Below are 21,252 nucleotides of genomic sequence, written 5' to 3' on the forward strand. Positions count from 1 at the left end.
TCCTGAGTGGAAAGCCCTCCGAAAGGTAGTGGATACAGCCCAGGACATCACAGGCAAAACCTTCCCCACTATTGAGAACATCAACAGGAAGTGCTAGGTCAGAAAGCAGCAGCAGGATTCACACCACCCAGGTCATAACCATATAACCATATGTTCTGTTCTTGCTGCTGCTATCAGGAAAGAGGTACAGATACCACAAGACACCACCAGGTTTAGGAACAGCTGCTACCCCCTACCATCAGACTCCTCAACAACCAACACTGGGCTACAGGCATGACTCTCACCAGGTCATATAGCACTCAGAAGAACTCATCCATGGACTCACCGGGTTGCTGTCTCCTCGAGGCCACCCGGGGTCGATAGAGATGGTGGAGTTTAGCAATGAACTCCAGATCACCAGGTACACTCAGTGGCCCACTCTAGCTTGTAGGACCTTGAGTTTCTTCTCGTCAGAGTCCAACGGGCCCACTGCGACTTAGAGGAAGTTTGCGAAGCAAGTGATCCACTGTTCGTACCATTCAACAGCTTCGGGCATCTGTGGATTGATTTAGAGTCTGTCTGGTCTCAGCAGCTTATTCATCCCATGTGGAAAATTAATATGTATTAAATTGACATGCACTTTCAATGACTCCAAAAACTGAGTGGGGACCGAAAGGCTTTAATACACATTAGATTTCAGCTGGCCCAACTCCATGTACTCGAATGAATGGAATGGGGTAGGTCACGGGAGGGGTTACAGGGGATTGAGTCATCAATGGCCGTTAATAGACTGGACAGCATAGAACAGTATGTACATATCACCACACTCTGGAGCACACATGTCAAACTCTGGCCCGCAGGCCAAATTTGGCCCGCGATATAATTATATTTGGCCCGCAAGATCATATTAAATATATATTAGAGTTGGCCCGCTGGCCGCCGCACCAGTATAGCGCATGCACACTGAAGGTGAAAATGAAGACGCCGGAGGAGTGGAGGGATCTCAGAGTCCCGAATCCCGGGGATCGGAGCGCCGCACTCAGCCCGCCCGGCTCCCGGACACACAGACACGGCTGGAGTTGGGGACCATCCTCGCTGGGTCTGCGCTTCAGCGGCGACGCCGGACCGAACGTCTCGTTGCCGATGCCTTCCCCCTCGCTCTGTGTCCGGTGGACCCTGCCTTCCGCTCCTTTTGTTGGAGACGAGCCCGGCGCCGTGAGATCGCAGTTTTATCCCTCTCCAACCATGGAAGGGGGGTGGAAGCAACGCGCTCTTCTCAGCCAATTCCTCCACTGCCCCGGACGCCGGCGTTTCAACGGGGGGTTCGGGTGCCTTCGTCAGGCAACCGACCTGTTGGTCCAAGACAAGGGGAGAGCGTACAAACTCCACACAGACAGCACCTGAACTCGGGTGAACGTGGAGCTGCGACCCCACATTCCACATCAGGACTGTGTGTAAGATTGGGAGCAGTGAGACGGAAGCTTATTTTGTTCCTGTGATTTAAGCCTTTCTTGGGGTGGAGGGGGGGGGGTCCTTCTCTGACCACTTGCCTAACAATTAACCTAATCAGATGTGGAGTTACCACAATACAACAGTTCTCAACCTTTTTCTTTCCACTCACGTCCCTGTGCCATTGGTGCTCTGTGATTAGTAAGGGATTGCTTAAGGTGGTCTGTGGGTGGAAAGAAAAAGTTTGAAGACCACTGCTTTAATCATCCCTCATTGACTCGTCATGTGCACGGTTTCAGAGCTCCAAAGGAAATGGGCCAATGGCAATGACAATGAAAGAGTTTATCCAAAACTATTATTAAACATTTATTTTAATAAGAAAAAGTTTAACATTACATATGTTGAAAGAAGAGAAAACATGCAGATGTTGAAAATTTTCAATAAATATTTAGTTCGGCCCTCGACTTAGTCCAAGTTTTTAATTTTGGCCCTCCGTGAATTTGAGTTTGACACCCCTGCGCTGGAGTGTCAAAGGCTAAGGGGAGACATGATAAAATTATGAGAGGCACAGAGAGAGTAGACAGAATCTTTTCCTCCAAAGTAACAATGTTTCACACATTTAAGGACAGGAGGAAGTTTAAAGAGGATGTGCAGGCTTAACACACAGAGGGTAGAAGGTGCCAGGGGTAGTGGTGAGACATGATAATAGTGGTTAAAAATCTTCTAGATGAAGGGAATAGAAGGCCTGTTCGATGCTCAACATTTTAATTGCTCGGTTTCTGTTCCATTCACATTGCAACCATCCTGGCTTGAGATGTCTTTACACAAAAGTAACAGTGTTGGTTACAGCTCGATATTCAACATTTCTGTGAGCTCAATCTGTATAATTTTTTTGCAAAATTACTAACTTTGCTTCTTCTTTGACTCCTCTTTTACCAAATGACAGGGGATGATTGAGAGAAAGGACATTTTGAGATTATCTCCTCTGTGTTCTGCAGAGACCCTGTTGCAGCACAACTCACAGAAAAAGAGTTGTTTAACGGGGAAGTGGTAAACCACATAACCCTGATACATTGGTGGCACATTAGAATAACGCAAGAGATGGTCTGAAAATAGTTATCCTTTGACACTGGGGTACTTCGTCTATGAGTGACTACAGCTGGAACAATGTGGAACAAGCTGGAACAATTTCCGTGCTGTAATTGTTATATGTTAAACATATCAGTAATATGTAATAAAAATAAAAACAATGCTGGAGAAACTTATCAGGCCAAGCAGTGCACTTTATAGAGCAAAGATAAAGATGCATAACCCAACATTTTGGCCCTTCAAAGTATGAGCAAAATGTAGGTAAGTATCTAAAAAAAAATTGGTGGGGGAGGAGCACAGACCCTCCGGCAAGAGGTCAGAGGTGGAGGGCACACATAGCACATAGGGTAAGGGGGTGAATATGGAAGTAATATGGCTGCTTCTTGATTATCTGACATCTTTCCAAATACATTTGTGTAAAATTTGATGATAACCATGACTTGATCATCGATGGGCAACAAGTGTCTGGTCTTGCTCCGAACTGTATTTGTTGATGCAGTGTTGCAGTTGCAACATCAGGTTTTATTAGAACATCCTTAATGAAGTGAAGGTGGGTGTGTATTATTTGCAAGTGAATGATACAGATCTAACAAATCAGTCTAAAATTTCTTGGCAAAAATAAGAAATAATGATTTGGGAGGGTGTGAGGGAGTTGGAACCTTCCCTGTTGTAGCATAATTATAGAGAGAAGGAATACAGAGTTATTGTTTCTTTGCACAGTGGGTTTGTTCTCCAGAGCAGTGCTTATTGGGAAGATCAGTAATATTGTGGAGATGAGGTGCCACCCCTATCTTAACAATAAATTAATCAACATAAGGGCACTTGCCAATTGAGGTGCCAGTTTAGAATAATATACCGGTATCTTCATAAACTGAGCACTAAATGAGTATCCCTTTTTCTTTCAAGAGACCAATCTCAGGTCTTGGGTACCTAATTAATCATGTCAATTTTTTGTTGCCAAGATTTTGTTTCCCTCTGTTCTCGCTGTTTTACAATGCATGTAGAAGAGGGATTCTCAGTAAAAGTGTATTCTTGACCTTTTACATCTGCAGCAATTTTTTAAAATTCTGATGCAAGATTTAATTCTATTTCTGTATTCAAAGATTCCAAATGATCAGATACTTCTAGAGTATTCTATTGACATTAGTACTTTCATTGGCTGAAAACGCTAGTTCCTTTTACCAGATTCTGACAAATACCTTCTTCTTTCAGAGCAATTTGAATATTTATTGCACATTTCCTTTTTTTTGTAGTTGTTTTTCACAAGCTATTTGGGTTCATAGTGTATAGTTGCCAGTTTAGATTGAATTTGCTTAACTATTAATTATGATAATGTCATTTGACATTGGATTCTCAGAAATAGCTTGAGGAACTCAGCCAATCTTGGATTTTGCTTGCTCCCAACTGAGCAGTCCCATCAGTTTCACTTTTCCTGATAGGCCTGCATTTTACTGTCCCTCACATGCCCATCAACTCCTCTTTGATTTTTTTGCCACCTTCCTTCTCCAGTGCATGATTGACAGTGGCTAGTTAATCTGCCAGTATGTCTTTGCTGGATTATGTGTTTGTTGCACATGCCTGTGATATTCGTCATACCTTGACAAACAGCTCAGGCCCAAAATTGTTAAATATCTTTGCCTCTTATGGACACTACAGGACCTGCTGAATTTAGCTCCCATTAATTTTATGTATGTTACTACATCACAGCACCTGCCGACTTTCTTGTTTCACCCTGTATTGTGAAGGATCGTAGTTTATGAAATCCTCAGCAGAGCAGATGTATTATGATTGTGAAACAGACTATTGTTCTAGCATGAGCATATGGTGGTAGTCATTGCTGGCTGTCAGATCTGCCCCCTCCCATGTCACTAGCATCTAGCTTGACTCATGCTAGCGACTCTCCACCCGCCCCCGGCTGTGTACTAGCGTGCGTCAAGCATCAGTAGCGTCTAGTGATACTTGATGCAATAAAAGGAGCGGCCTCATTTCCTACGTCGGAGAGATGGATAGCGCACCTGCGCCCCCTCCCCAGTCAACAGGTAGGTCCTGGGTAGCACCCCCAGTCCCCTTGCTGAACGAGCCCCCCTCTAACACATGCTAATGCCCCCCTCTAACACTCATTCTGGCGCCGACCCTGCCAAAGTTGTAATACTTGCACTGTGGATCCAGTAATAAGCAACACCAAGGTTTCAAACTTGCACTATTTAACAATGCCTCCATTGGTAGGTGATCTATATGGGAGTTTTTTGTTTCATGTTTTCAGTTTTTTGCCACGTTTCTGAAGAATGAACATAGCCTTACAGTATTATAATTATTTTCCTAAATAATTCTGTCTAAATCCTGGAACTCTTGACATGTCAGTACATCGTAGTTGCAAGAGAGCAGATGGTTGAATCTGCAGCAAAATATTTAATTTGAAAAAATTTGGCTGGAGGAGTAGTATAAGGTGGGGAGAGGTGATAATGGTGTAAAATAATTGTTTTGGATTGAGATCCTTCATCAGGATTGTCCTGATATGACACGTAAAATGGAGGGTGGTAATGCTAGTATTACTAGCATTTGGGGGGGGGGTGGGGTGTATTGTTTTCTTTTTCTTTTTTATGTATAAAATTTTTCATAACGTTTTAACTTTGAATAAATTTGCAGACGATGACTCCTGGGTCCAGATTAATTTGTGGGAATTCTTCCATGATAGAAATGATTGACAGGGATTTGTGTATAGATAATAACAATGAGTAAAGCAGTTAAGATTTTGAGTTTTAATATTAATGGTGAATGGTCGCGCAGCGTGTCCCATCAGTGGGGATGGTTGAACCGTTAACAGCCTGTAGGGAAAGGCCTCTGACATTGTTCTTCTGCTCAAAGAATGTGGGCAGAACTAGGCTGATTTCTGCACTGGTATCTGTCAGGAATTCCCACTGGGCCTTCTGGTCGCAAAGGTAAAGCAAGCCTTTTCTGGTGCCAACTGCTGAGGCCACTAACGGCGGCCAGCTTCCTCGTTTCCCTGCATCGGACTGGGTTTGCTACCTGAAAAGGTGCAGAGCGGTACGCACCACCAGGCATTGTGGTCCCACTGATGCTGTTAGTTGCAGTATCCTGCTGTTTTGTCGCTGCATTGTGGCTGGGCTGCTGCGATGGCACGAGGTGGCCGAGGTTTGTGCTGTTGCTCCCACTGAACAAATGGGCTGCATGTGGATGGAGTTGGGTTGCGGAGTGCAGAAGAGCCAGTCTGCTTCTCTCGCCACGTGATGGCAGCGGCAACATGGACTGACAACTTGGAAAGAAACAGGAAGCACTTTGTGTGTTTGTTTGCAAGGGCCACTAGGGGTTGTGATCACCTAGGCCCTGCGTGTTAAGCACGCAAATCGCCCATTCGTGCTGGCTAAGTTCAAATTACTTGAGCAAAAACTGTTTAAGCATTGTACACTTGCCGTCCACGGTTGAGTTGTTGACAAACGGGGTGACTTTCGCTGCTGTGACGGGGTCCAGGGCGCTGACCATATGCCAGAACTTGGTGTCCTCGGCTATTATTCCTCGCAGGGCAAACTGTGATTCTGCAAGTTGCAGCCAACTGCGTGGCTGGTTTGCCCAGAATGGCGACACCTTTCAGTGTAAACTGCCGCAGGAGATCTGTTGGTGGCAGCCTCTTGGGCTGTGGATGGCAGGATTCATCTTACTGTGTGTTGTGGGTTATAAAAATGTTAGAATCTGTTTGGGGTCACAACTGTAAGGCAGAGCTAGGCAGAGCTGTTGAAATAAATGCTGTCCACAGCAAGCAAGTAAACCAGTAACTGCCATTTATTCAAACCACGCACGTTTCTTTTTTCAGCGAGCTGATAGGCTCACAGAAATTATGTCATAATGCAGCTGTGAGACCTGGCCATTCCCCTGGCTACGCGCTCCTGCAGCCTGGAACTTCTGTATGGTGGGGGGAAAGCCCCTGTGCCCTGCCGTGCTGGCTGTTCACTACAGCGATTCAACCTGTCATGTGCAGAGTTGACCTAGCCCATTACACAACCACAATTATCATTAGCAAGACTTTATAGTCAGTTGTTAGAATATGGGAAAATTTTAGGGTTTAAAATAAATTTGGATAAAAGTGAAGTAATGGATTTGGTAAAATGAGACTGTTCACAATGTGAACAAAAAGTTCAATTTAAATGGACAGACAAGATTAAATATTTAGGTATATGTATTGATAATTTGAAAAAGTTATATAAATTATATTCCAATATTTAAATAGATGAAAACCTAAAGAGATAGGTAAATTTACCTATTATGTTAATTGGGAGAGTTAATCATATTAAAATGAATATTTTTCCAAGCATTCAATATTTATTTCAAACCTTACCTATATCTTAAAATTTTTTTCAAGATCTAAATAATCAAGTTAGGAAATTTCTCTGGAAAGGGAAAATGGTAAGAAAGTCATTAGAGAAGTTAAATGGAAATATGAACAGGGGGACTACAACTTTTTAATTTTAAAAATTATTATAAGGCAGCAAAATTAAGATTTTTAATTTCTATGTTAAAATTAAACCATTTTGGATGGATATTGAACTAAGTAAGATAGGAAAAATTATACCAGAGGAGTTTATAAATGGGAGCCAAAATCTATAACAATAGAAAAAGATGCTCTGATATTAAAACATTTGCTTAATATTTGGAATAAAGTGAGAAATTGATGGTAATTTTCTTTTGTTAAAAATGCCATTAATCTTTCTTTTCTTTGGCTTGGCTTCGCGGACGAAGATTTATGGAGGGGGTAAAAAGTCCACGTCTGCTGCAGGCTCGTTTGTGGCTGACCAGTCCGATGCGGGACAGGCAGACACGATTGCAGCGGTTGCAAGGGAAAATTGGTTGGTTGGGGTTGGGTGTTGGGTTTTTCCTCCTTTGCCTTTTGTCAGTGAGGTGGGCTCTGCGGTCTTCTTCAAAGGAGGCTGCTGCCCGCCAAACTGTGAGGCGCCAAGATGCACGGTTTGAGGCGTTATCAGCCCACTGGCGGTGGTCAATGTGGCAGGCACCAAGAGATTTCTTTAGGCAGTCCTTGTACCTTTTCTTTGGTGCACCTCTGTCACGGTGGCCAGTGGAGAGCTCGCCATATAATACGATCTTGGGAAGGCGATGGTCCTCCATTCTGGAGACGTGACCCATCCAGCGCAGCTGGATCTTCAGCAGCGTGGACTCGATGCTGTCGACCTCTGCCATCTCGAGTACCTCGACGTTAGGGGTGTGAGCGCTCCAATGGATGTTGAGGATGGAGCGGAGACAACGCTGGTGGAAGCGTTCTAGGAGCCGTAGGTGGTGCCGGTAGAGGACCCATGATTCGGAGCCGAACAGGAGTGTGGGTATGACAACGGCTCTGTATACGCTTATCTTTGTGAGGTTTTTCAGTTGGTTGTTTTTCCAGACTCTTTTGTGTAGTCTTCCAAAGGCGCTATTTGCCTTGGCGAGTCTGTTGTCTATCTCATTGTCGATCCTTGCATCTGATGAAATGGTGCAGCCGAGATAGGTAAACTGGTTGACCGTTTTGAGTTTTGTGTGCCCGATGGAGATGTGGGGGGGGGCTGGTAGTCATGGTGGGGAGCTGGCTGATGGAGGACCTCAGTTTTCTTCAGGCTGACTTCCAGGCCAAACATTTTGGCAGTTTCCGCAAAGCAGGACGTCAAGCGCTGAAGAGCTGGCTCTGAATGGGCAACTAAAGCGGCATCATCTGCAAAGAGTAGTTCACGGACAAGTTTCTCTTGTGTCTTGTATAGAATAATAAAGGAATTTAAAAAATATGAGATTGATATGATGATCGATTGATGTCTTTTGATCAATTAATAATTTAATATAATATTCCTCATAATGTTATTCTGTTATTTTTAGTCGAGAGCCTATTTAAGAGAGAAATTAGGATCAGAAATGGTTTTAAAAGGTCCTTCAAATTTGAAGCAAATTATAGTTGATGGAATGACTAAAAAAAATTATTTCAGTTGTATATATTTTGTTACAAGAACAAATACCTAAAGTAGGTTTGTTTAATTCAAAAGAAAGGTGGGAACAAAATCTAGACATGATAATAGATCTGCAGGATTGGCAAAATTTATGTAAAGTTGTGACTAATACTATTAATACAAGATATAGACTACTTCACTGTAATTTTTTACATCAATTGTATATTGTACCTCAGAACCTGAGTAGATGGCGATCGAATTTATTGAAATTTTTTTCATTCCACATGGTCTTGTTTGAAGGTTAATTGTTTCTGGGTTTCTGTTAGCAAATTTTTGCAACAAATAACTGGAGTGATTTTTCCTTTAAATCCTGAATTATTGGTGTTAGGAAATTTTGAAAGTGTTACTCAAAATTATTGTTGTCAGATTCGCAATTAAAATTTGTTGTTAGCTTTTGTTATAGTTCAGAAAAGTATTGCTGTAACGTGGAAATTTGATGATTCATTAACATTAGATAGGTGGCATGTTGAGATTCAAAGTTTTAGAAAAAAAATATATAATTTGAGGGGTAAATATTCTTTATTCTTACAAATTTGTATGCTAGAATTATGAGGTTAAAATTGTAATTTATTTACTTTTTTTTGGATTCTCCTGTCAAGTGAAGTTTTTCCCTGAAAGAAATAAGTTTATGATATTTCTGGGGTTCTTGAGTGTCATCTGATGCAATCCAAATGAATTACTATGCAGTAATAATCTTACATATTTTAGTTCTGGGATTAGAATAGGTTTGGGGCGAGAGGAAGGGTTTAGAGCAGGGATGTCAAACTCAAATTCACGGAGGGCCAAAATTAAAAACTTGGACTAAGTCGAGGGCCGAACTAAATATTTATTGAAAATTTTCAACAACATCTGCATGTTTTCTCTTCTTTTAACATATGTTTTTGATTGGGGAAAAGCTAGATTTGAGGAGATGCGAAAGGACTTGCAGGGTGTGCATTGGGACACTTTGTTTTATGGGCAGGATGTAGTAGAGAGATGGAAGTCTTTTAAAGATCAGATTTTGAGAGTGCAAAAGCTTTATGTTCCTGTTAGGTTAAAAGGAGGGGCAAAAGGTTTGAGAGAGCCGTGGTTTTCAAGGAATATTGGAAACTTGGTTCGAAGAAAAAGGGAGGCGTACATTAGATATAAGAAGCATGGAGTTAAAGAGATGTTTGAAAGATACATTGAATGTAAGAGGAATCTTAAGAGAGGAATTAGGAAAGCTAAAAGAAGGTACGAGAAAACTATGGCAAGCAGGGTGAAAACTAATCCAAAAGAGTTCTACAAATATGTTAATGGTAAGAGGAAAGCTAGAGACAAAATTGGTCCCTTAGAAAATCAGAGCGGAAAACTGTGTGTGGAGCCTAGAGAAATGGGGGAGATATTGAACAGTTTCTTTTCTTGGGTATTCACTAAGGAGAAGGATATTGGAAGATGTGAGATAAAAAAAGCAAAATGGGTAAATATGGGGAATATAGAGATTACAAAAGGTGTAGTTTTAAGGCTTTTGAAGAATATAAAGGTGGATAAGTCTCCGGGACCAGACGGGATCTTCCCCAGGACATTGAGAGAAGTGAAGGAGGAAATAGCAGAGGCTCTGTGGCGGTAATTTTCCAAATGTCATTAGATATGGGGATAGTGCCGGAGGATTGGCGCATTGCGCATGTGGTTCCGTTATTTAAAAAGGGTTCAAGGAGGAAGCCTGGCAACTACCGGCCTGTAAGTTTGACGTCTGTGGTGGCTAAATTGATGGAGAAAATTCTTAGAGATAGTACATAAACATCTGGATAGACAGGGTCTGATCAGGAGCACTCAACATGGATTTGTGGGAGGAAGGTCATGTTCGACCAATCTGATTGAATTTTTTGAAGAGGTGACTAGGAATGTGGATGAGGGTAGCGCAGTGGATGTTGTCTATACGGACTTCAGTAGGGCCTTCGATAAGGTACCACATGGAAGGTTAGTTAGGAAGGTGCAGTCTTTAGGTATAAATTTTAAGATAGTCAAATGGATTGAACATTGGCTGAAAGGGAGAGGCCAGAGAGTGGTAGTGGATAATTGTCTGTCAGGTTGGAGGCCGGTGACCAGTGGTGTGCCTCAAGGATCTGTATTGGGCCCATTGTTGTTCGTTATATACATTAATGATCTAGATGATGGGGTGGTGAATTGGATTAGTAAATATGCAGACGATACTAAGATAGGTGGAATAGTGGATAATGAAGAAGGTTTTCAAGGATTGCAGAGGGATTTGGGCTGCTTAGAAAAGTGGGCTGAAAAATGGCAGATGGAATTTAATGCTGATAAGTGTGAGGTGCTTCATTTTGGTAAGAAGAATCAGAATAGGACATACGTGGTAAATGGGAGAGCATTGAGGAATACAGAAGAGCAGAAAGATTTAGGAGTGACGGTACATCGTTCCCTGAAGGTAGAAACTCACGTGAATAGGGTGGTGAAGAAGGCTTTTAGTATGCTGGCCTTTATCAATCATTTCATGGAGTATTGGAGTTGGGAGGTGATGTTGAGATTGTATAAGACGTTGGTGTGGCCTAATTTGGAGTTCTGTGTGCAGTTCTGGTCGCCTAATTATAGGAAGGATATAAACAGAGTGGAGAGAGTGCAGAGAAGGTTTACCAGAATGTTACCTGGGTTTAAGCATCTAGAGTATAGGGAGAGATTGGACAGATTAGGTCTTTATTCTTTGGAGCGTAGAAGGTTGAGAGGGGATTTGATAGAAGTATTTAAGATTATGAAAGGGATAGACAGAGTGGATGTGGATAGACTATTTCCGTTAAGAGGAGGAAAGATTAAAACAAGAGGACATGAGTTAAGAATTAAGGGGCAGAGGTTTAGAGGTAACATGAGGGGGAACTTCTTTACTCAGAGAGTGGTAGCCGTGTGGAATGATCTTCCGGGAGAAATAGTGGCGGCGGAGTCAATTGTATTATTTAAGAAAAGGTTGGACAGGTATATGGATGAGAAGAAGATGGAGGGTTATGGGCATTGTGCAGGGAGGTGGGACTAGAAAGGGGTGTTTGGTTCGGTGCGGACTAGAAGGGCCTAATGGCCTGTTTCCGTGCTGTAATTGTTATGTTATGTAATGTTAAACTTTTTCTTATTAAAATAAATGTTTAATAATAGTTTTGGATAAACTCTTTCCAGAAGCATTAACAAATGAGAAATAAAATATTCAATAAATAATATTTCTCTTTTGAGGATTTGTCAAATGTTGCTCGTGTGCTGTCGAATAGTAAAATCTGAGGGCTATTGAGAATGTGGGAGAATAACATGATTCCTGAAACAATCCAATGGGTGACTAATTGTGGGCATGAACTCTAGCAGGGTTATTTGCCATGCCCTTTTTCCATTGGTACAGATATCCTTTGATTTACACACTTTTCAAGTTTTATGCCTAATGAGCTTGTGTCCAGGTGCAGGACCATTTTTAACCAGGAATATATTTATCACTGTGACATGAAACGATTGGAAGATCGTTTTATCCTGAGATTAAAGTTCATAATCCTTACTCAGGCCTGTGTGCGGGAGGGCGGGGTTTGCGGGCGATCGGGTTGGATAACGACAGTGCGGGGGCATCGGCTCTCGCTGCAGGGCGGCATTTCGGCGGATCAGCGGCCCCGTCACCGTGAGTCGCGGATCGGCCTGCGGCAGGGAGGGGGAGTGGGCAGCGGTCCTGGCGAGGTCAGGCCCGAGGCCTCCGGTTCCGGGCGCTGGGAAGCGGCCTTGGCTTCCCCTGACACCGGCCAGGCCCCAAAACCAGAGTCCACGGTGAGACCCTGCAACGTAAACAGAGGACGTGGGGGCGATTAGCGGGCTGACGCCAATTCATTCTTGGATTTGTTGTATTACTGTGCATGTGCTATACTGGCGCGGCGGCCAGCGGGCCACCTCTAATACATTTTTGAAATGATCTTGCAGGCCAAATATAATTATATCGCGGGCCAAATTTGGCCAGAGTTTGACATGTGTGGTTTAGAGGGTCTTTAGTATTTACTCATATATTTTCAGCATACATTGGTAACATTATATTATGGTTGCTTATTACATTATGATCCTATGATCGTATATATGTTGATTAAATAAAATATTCAACACAAAGGACTGTCCTGATGCAAGATCTCGATCTGAAATGCTGACTGTTTATTTCACCACCACCCACCCCACCCGATACTGCTGAATTCTTCCAGCAGTTAGTATTTTGTACTTGAGAATACCTTCACTTGCACAAGAGCAGCAGCAAGTTGGGTTGTCCACCCCCCACCCCCCTCCCTACCACCACTAACCATCAAAAAGATGCTGGCTTTGCACATGGTACATTTGCACATCCTATTTAATGAGTCAAAAAGAGTTAGATAAAATCTTTTCAAATCTCTGAATAGACTTCCAAGAGACTTTGAGTCAGATTTTTTTGGGGAATGCCAGAATCATTCGATAAGAATGAGGATACTAGGATCTCCTATGCAAATATATTGGACAATAAATTATTTTCAATAGGTGAAATAAACTTGGATATTATGATCGACAACTTCAAAATGAACCCAAAGATCATTTCAGATTTGTTGTATCACTGTAGGAAATTGGAGAAACATTAAATTAACTATTATTGAATTTAGTATCTTTAATTGCACAATGATGCTGACACATTGCGTTAGTTCAATTGACCTAAAAATGTTTTGCAGCTGATTTTGGTTTGTGTTCAGGATCTGATGCCTCTCATGTCAGTGTCCAATAATAGTCACCCAGTAGTTGCCATGATACTGCTTTTCTATGGTTGCAATGTCCTGGTGAAACCATTCACCATGATTGTCACCGACTGCACCAAGAAGAAATCCAAGTGAGAATGTAGAAAATTAATTTACTGCACCCAGTGCTCCTTTTGTGGCATTCTCTACATCGGAGAGATTGGTCACAGGTTGGAAAATCTCTTTGTTCAGTACCTCCTCTCCGTTCGCGAGCACAGCGACCTCCCAGTGGCCCATCATTTCAGTTCTGAGTCACACTCCCGTGCTCACATGTCTGTCCATGGCCTTGTGTACTATCCCACCCAGACCACCCACAGATTGGAGGAACAACAATTTTCTGTCTGGGCACTCTCCAGCCAGATGGCATTAACATTGACTTTACTGCTTTCCATTAAACCTGCTCGCCTTTTCTTTCCCCGCTCCCTTTCTTCCACCTACCTAGTCATCCCTCCTCCCCCTCATTGCTGCTGATCCCTACTTCCTTCCTCCACCTGTTATCTTCTGCCTTTGTCTCCTGCAGCAATGAGGTTGAAAATGTTCGTGAACACTCTGGCTAGTTGGTCGGCACAGATTTTCAGAACCCCGCCAGGTATGCTGTCAGGGCCTGACACCTTGCGAGGGTTTACCTTCCTAAACAATGTTCTGACGTTGGCCTCAGACAGAGATATCACAAGGTGTTCAGCCATTGCAGGGATTCTCGTAGGCACGTTTTGGTTCTCCTTCTCAAAGCAAGCATAGAATCAATGAATGTATTGAAGGCAAAGGTAGACTTCTGCTCATTCGGGGAGTCGATGTTTCTGGGGAACAGACACAAGTGCCAGGTAGTGACAATCTCTAATAGATTATCACCAGAACAGAAATGATGTTATCACAGGATGGAACAGGTCAAGCAGTATCTGTGGGAGAAAAAGAACTGTTAATGTCTTGGGTCAGAACCCTTCATTAAATTCCTCCTCCAGCAGATTTGATTGTTTTTGCTCTAGATTTTGCATTGCAGCCTCTTGTGGGCCTCCTATTAAAATCTCAGAGTTTGTCATTATTACAGTTTTTAAACTGATCTTGCCAGAGAGCTGCTCGGGAAACTACAATGCATTTCTCTTTTATTTCATGACCTTTGGTTTTTTTTCCATATATTGAAGTTTTGGGTGGAAGATGCCAACAATGAGCACTCCATCCAGCCATACACTTTTATGCAAAAATGTTGCTGTTGGTCCACATTTTAGGCATCATGGGTCTTGTTCATAGTTTTATCAGCATGTTTAATTTTGGCTCCAGAATACTGCTGACAAAAATGATCTTAAAAAAAAAGTAGGACCCTGTAATATGATCTACATAAGAGTACTGTGCAGTGAAAGGACCAACTCGGCAAAGTTAAAATTCTAGCAGCATATCTGGTTAAGTTGATCTGAACTATCTTGTCATCATTCTTCACAATTTTGTGAAAGCTTCAGTGAATGTTTTGGGTCTTTGCTGCGCATCTGCTTTTGCAAAGCTGTTTTGGGTTGCTGAGCAGTAGTGCAAATAACCACAGCAAGATGCTAATTACCAGTATTGATTCACATTGATAACACACCTCCCGTTTATGACTCTGAACACTGTTCACGGAAAACCCTGCTCCTTTGTAATGTTATAAGACAATATTAATCTTTCTGTGAGCAAAGGCTTAATTTCCTGTGTAAACATTAGATTATATTTGTTTTATTTTCTTCTACTGCTTGCAACTAATACATGAGCCATATAAAAATGTTTTAGAATCAAATTGGTTCATCAAATTTATGTATTTCCGTTAAACAAAATAAAAGATTGTCTTTATGTAAATGTTGAGGGATTAAACAACCAGTGAGAATATCTTAGACACAAAATCCACACTGTTCAGCACAGAAAAATCTCCCCTTGCTACACTAACATGACATTGCCTATAGTAATCATGCTTTTTTTTTTGTTGTTGCATGAGATTCATTGGCATCTTCAGTATTTATCAGATAATCTTTAACAAAGTTGTTTAACTTTTTTCTTGCAGGTTGCCATGGTCGAAGTCCAATTGGAGATGGACTACAACTATCCCAAGTTCCTGCTGATTGCCTTCAGTGCCTGCACGACAGTGTTGGTCGCTGTCCACCTCTTTGCTCTGTTGATCAGCACTTGCATTCTCCCCAATGTTGAGGCAGTCAGCAACATACACAACCTCAACTCTGTCAACGAGTCACCCCATGAGCGCATGCATTACTATATCGAGCTGGCCTGGGGCTTCTCAACTGCTCTGGGCATCCTCCTCTTCCTCATGGAAGTTGTCTTGCTTTGCTGGATAAAGTTTCTCCCAGTTGACAGTGATAGGAGGAGGCAAAAGGACACTGTTGCACTCGAGCCGGCTGGTGGACATACTGGACGGGATGCAGCTTTGACGTCTACTGTTATCATGGCACCTGTGGGCCTTATTTTTGTGATATTCACCATACATTTTTATCGATCACTGGTAGGGCACAAAACAGAGCGTCACAATCAGGAAATTGAAGAGCTGCACAAGCTGAAGGTGCAGTTAGATGGACATGATCGGATCCTGCAAGTGGTTTGAAAATCAAACAAGCAGCGAGAAACTAATTGGTTAGAATCATCTTGAAATTCTAAGCTTCTACAGCCCGTGCAAATATCAAATGGGCTCGACTGTCCTGTTCAGGAATTCAAGTTTACAGATATGGCTTTTAAAGAGCTTTGGGAAGGCTGCACTTTCTGCATTGACCTAAGAGAAACTGATTCTCTTTGTTACAGAATCCAGATAAATGCTGGAATTTGTAAGCAAGAACTAAAATGGTTCAGATTGCACTCATACCATTGCCTGCCAACAACACATCATCACTTAAACAGAGACAGTTTATCACAGGGCTAAAATCTGCAGAGGCACCTGTCCAGACTAGACTGGATAACCAGGAATGGGCTAATTCCAATTTTTCTCTACAGTCGTCTGTTTTGTTATAGTACAACATCTCAATGTCTGTCTTGTTAATTGGCTTAACCTGCTGGGTACAAGGAGTGAGGGATTGATCAGATCAATATTGAAAACTGTAAATGAAGATGTAATGTAAGACAGTGTTGTTATTGAGTTTAGACAGAACTGGTGTTTGGCATGGTTCTAGAAGATCAGAATGTTTACAGTAGATGCCCCCACTCATTGTAGATATTCTTGTGCCTAATTATTATAAAATTAAAATGGTCCTTATAAGCTTTGACGTTACTGTGTTCTGAAGCTATCAAGAACCTGGTAATATGAGGCTCAGCTTTTGACTCTTCATTTTGTGTTGTCACATACTGACAGTCCTATTCTAGCACCACCATAGCACTTGGGGTAAGCAACTAAAATCCTGAATTGTGTTTCCCTTTTTAATCTAATACCCTTTACAATGTGTCGTTCAGTTTGTTCTGATCTCATTGATCGAATTCACTGTTGATGTTAGTGAAAACAAATTTGATTTTGTCATTTTTCTGTCAACTCAAACGTGGAGAGGAGAACTTGTGCAAAAAGAGAGAATTTTTTTTAAAATCCAAGTGTAAAACTTGGTGCTGTCTGAATAAGGTGATATTATGACCTCACTTCTCACTTTTGCTCTCCAACCACAGAACTATCATGCTCTGTTGAGTTTGGCCTTCCTCCTTTTTCCATTCCCATTTCAGCACTTTGATTACAGAATCTTAAATAGTGGAGCAATTGTTTGTCATAATGTTAACTACCATAGGTGGTAAATTTTAGATCGTTCCTAAAATATTAGCTATAAAAGTTTAACATTTCTTGTTTTGGATATGAAGCAAACAACTGGTCATAAATGAGCCAATTCTGATTATGGAATGTCGAGCATAGAATTTTAGATCCTTTTTTTGTATTATCCATCTCTGGAAGGAGCAACAGTAAGTGATTATGAAGACTGATGGCTTTTTGTATCTAACTTGTGCTTTGGGGAATTCAGTGTTTAAAATGTTTAATTCCTGGTGAACATTGTTTTTGCATATAGGAGAAACTTTGCTATCAATCATGAAGAGTCTAGGAATTTGTCACCGAGCTTATTCATTGTTACTCAGAATATGTAAAATACAAATTTTTAGGGCTATCGCTTCAACCAAATTTACATTTATGACACAACACCAACCAAGATAAGATTGCCACGAGTCCAGTATTTCAAGCTCAGTGCAGACTGATCTTAATTAGGACTGTCTCATTGCACTAACCCTCTTCTCAATCTTCTTCACTGCAATGCTGCATCTCAACAAGGTTTCCACTGAAATAGAGTTATACCACAAAAGAAACACTGCAATTTTAATTATCTCTTTTTTGGAACTTGTATCATCCCAATTGCAGTCATCAGTTTAGCATATGCAGATACTGCTTGTGCCCATGCACGTTCAGATGCCGAGTTCAGAGCCTTAGCTGATTGCTTAATTGAATGGTTTTACACTGAACAACTGGGAGACAAAGAACATTTAGCAACCTACTCCCACAATATTGTCCCCCAACATCCAGACTCTACAGTGAGGCACTGGAAAACTTGGATCATGTTTGTCTTAGGACCTGTTTCTCAGAAGTTCGCCGTGCTTCAAGTGGTCCTTGGTCAGTGAGGAAAAGTGTTTGTAAACCAAGACGTTAAACCCAGTACAAGCTTCTATTCTTTAAAACAGTAGCCATTCCTATACTTTATAGATGTGGAAAACCTAAAACCACGGCGGCTCTGCCAACACTGTCTCCGCAAACCTACTGGCAGAGCCTCCATGACAAGCACGTTGTTCTGAGAGAAGATGCTGACACTAATATTGACAGTGAATTTTGTAGATACAACAAAAACCAGTTTCAGCACCCCCTCCCAGACACACACTCCAGTGTGGATACTTGGAACCCTTGTCTCCATCTCCAGTGGCCTGCCATGGTGTCTGCTTAACAGGCACTAGAATGTCAGAATCAGAATTTATTGTCATGAACAAGTCATAAATTCGGTGTTTTGTGGCAGCGTCACAGTGTAAACATTCATATAACCGAATTTACAACAATAAATTTTAAAAAACCGAAATAGTGGATGAAAAGTAAGGCAGTGTCTTTGGCTCATTGATTATTCAGGAATCTGATGTCAGTGGGGAAGAGTATCCTTGTGCCGCCAAGTGCTCGTTCTCAAACTCCTGAACATTTTTCCTGATGGTAGCAGAGTGATGAGGGAATGGCCTTTGAGGATAGAGGCTGCTTTATTAAGACAGCCTCATGTAGATGTCCTCAATGGAGTGAGGTCTGGTGCCTGTGATCTCACAGGCCAAGTTAACAACCCTCTGGAGTTTATTCTTGTCCTGAGAGTTGACATCTCCATATCAGACAGTGATGCAACCAGCTAGAATGCTCTCCACGGTACAGCTGTAGATGTTTTTGTGAGTCTTAAGTGACATACCGAATCTCCTCAAGCACCTCACAAGGTTTAGCAGCTGGCGAGCCTTCTTTGTGATTGCATCAACATAAGAGACTCCAGGGCAGATTCTTGAAGATGTTAACACCCAGGAATTTGAAGTTCTTGACCTTTTCCACTACTGAGCCCTTGATGAGGACTGGGTCATGATTCCCTGACTCCTTAAGTCCACAATCATTTCCTTGGTTTTGTTAACATTGCAAGATTTTTGGCATGACACTACTCAGTTGCAGTGAGCTGATCTATCTCCCTTCTGTACACTTCCTCATTGCCATTTTTGATTTTGACGACAACTCTGGTGTCATCAGTAAATTTGTAGATAGCATTGGAATTGTGCCTGGCTGTACAGTGAGTAGAGCAGAGGGCTAAGCTCACATCCTAAAAGTGGTCTTCTGATGAGGTAGTCAAAGATCCAGTTACACAGGAGTGTGCAGAGGCCCAGAGTTTGTAGCTTCTTGACCAGCACTAATGGTGTTGAAGGCCGAGCTATAGTTGATGAAGAGCAGCTGTATATTTGAGTTGCTGTTTTCGAGGCGATCCAGAGCTGAGTGGAGAGCCAGCGATATTGCGTCTGCTTTGGAGCGATTGTAGCGATAGGTGAATGGCAGTGAGTCCAGACCTTTGCTTAGGTACGTACAGTAGAAGTTAATGCTGCTGGGTGATGGTCATTGAGGCTGTCCTGGGGTACTGGGATGATTGATGCCCTTTTGAAGCAGGTTGGAACCTCTGACTGCAGCAATGAGATGATGAGAATCACTCTTCTCCAAGCATCGTCTTAAAAAGATTTTCAGGAATTCAAAGAAAACACTTTAGTGTCCTAGAAGAGTTGTATTGTCCTCAGTGACTCATAATCCCTGACCCATTCCTGGTCAAAAAGGGAAGGAGAATTGGGAAAGCCATGATTCCTTCTGGTAAACATTCAAGAGATCACCAGAGATTGTGAGAACCCCACACACATTAAAAACAATCTTGGTGCCCATTCATCTAGCCTGTTATTGCCTGTATCATGTGGCGGAGTGTGGAGATCCCACATAAGACTCTTCAGCCATATCAGAACAGACTTAATAAGTCATCCTAGTCCTTGAGGGACTGCCTAAGTAAGACACCAGTTACCAGAGCAGTTGCATGTTTGACGTGTTATTGTGGCCTTGTTACCGAAACCAATGAACTACAATTGTTTCATTATGCACTTAAAGGTGTTTCATTTAGCACATTATTGTCCAATTGCATTTTGACAAATGTATACTTTTAAGCTTTCCCAGGTAAGGTGTATGCCAGTCTTCTGTGTTTTATATTTGAACATTTGTCTTAATTTTTGAGTTTGTAAACTTCTATGGCTTGATACCAAGATGTAGTACTGGTAATTATTTCTTGTGTGGCATTACAAACCTGTAGCTACAGGAACTTGTAAAGGGGGCAACAATTAGTAAATTATTTTTAATTTTGTAAAACAAATCCCTTGGTTATTCAGATGTTAGTTTGTTTAAAAAAAATTCAAATCTTTACTGATACTTTGACCAGTATTTTCTGCTTGCAAACCTGATACGTATACTGTATATGCCACCATTTAAACTTTGCAATACACAAAAGTGCTGTAGAAACTCTGGCAGGTCACACGGCATCTATAGGAAGTAAAGGTTATCCAATGTTTTGAGCCTCAACCTGACAGGCTCGGGCCTGAAATATGGGTTACCATTTACTTAGTTTCTCGAGCACTTTTGTGTGTTGCACCACAATCACAGCATCTACAGGCTTTCCTGTTTAACAACATTTAAACTTTTTATTAATTTGTTGTGCAGCTGTTGAAGAAATGGAAGTTGCATTTGAAATAAAGTATTACTAAACGTATTTTGTAATATTAGAAGCTTGAACACTTTCTTTCCTTGGTAGCCTTTAGTGCATTAATTATTGCACAATATTGCAGCTTGTTCTCCCACATCACATTCATAATTTATTCTCTGTATTGCACAGTAACTGGACTTAGGCAATATATGTACCTCTTTAATCAAGCAACGTTGGGACCTGGCCATTGCTGGACCACAGAAAATGCTGGAAAACAGAAATTGACCCCTAAGGGAATCCCTATGTAAACATATCAAAGGTAGAACAAAGCTTAAAACGGGGATTAACGGGGATAAATTGAACCTTTCCAGTGTCAGCGATCGGGACTGGGATTCAAGTCCCACGATGTCTGTAAGGAATTTGTATTAACGAGGATAAATTCAACCTTTACAACATCAGCGATTGGGACCGGGGTTCAAATCCCGTGCTGTCTGTAAGGAGTTTGTACTAACGGTGGCAGATTCAAATGTACCAGGCCATGGGAGTTGCTGGACCACAGAGCACTGGATAAGAGAGGTACAACCTGTATACTTTAAGATTTTGCTAAATCCCCTTACCAAACATCAAATTAGTTTTCACTTCTCACAATATGCCAAAGACTGCCTTCCCCTAAACATGACACCTTCTCTGGTGCCAAATTCTTCAAGTGGCCTCAGGCGTCTGGGTGGGGAGTACTGACGCCCAAAACAAAGCTACCTTTTAGTAGAAGATTTTTTAAAAATAAGGTAA

At 41.8% G+C, this 21,252-nt stretch overlaps 1 protein-coding gene across 4 annotated transcripts in view; it reads left to right on the top strand.

Annotated features, from left to right (window-relative positions):
• The window catches only part of orai2 (ORAI calcium release-activated calcium modulator 2), a 51,101-nt gene that overhangs the window by 29,540 nt on the left and 309 nt on the right, over positions 1–21,252 (top strand). For 3 of the 4 annotated variants that reach the window (XM_069912000.1, XM_069912003.1, XM_069912002.1), the window contains exon 2: positions 15,273–20,529. In XM_069912000.1, the coding sequence (XP_069768101.1) occupies positions 15,273–15,824 (552 nt within the window). In that variant the 3' untranslated portion in view covers positions 15,825–20,529. Of the gene's footprint in view, positions 1–15,272; positions 20,530–21,252 lie in introns of those variants that run through there. The other variant, XM_069912001.1, reaches the window with a different exon arrangement.

Source organism: Narcine bancroftii, chromosome 14 (genome assembly GCF_036971445.1).
Source record: "Narcine bancroftii isolate sNarBan1 chromosome 14, sNarBan1.hap1, whole genome shotgun sequence".
Taxonomy (NCBI): Eukaryota; Metazoa; Chordata; class Chondrichthyes; order Torpediniformes; family Narcinidae; genus Narcine; species Narcine bancroftii.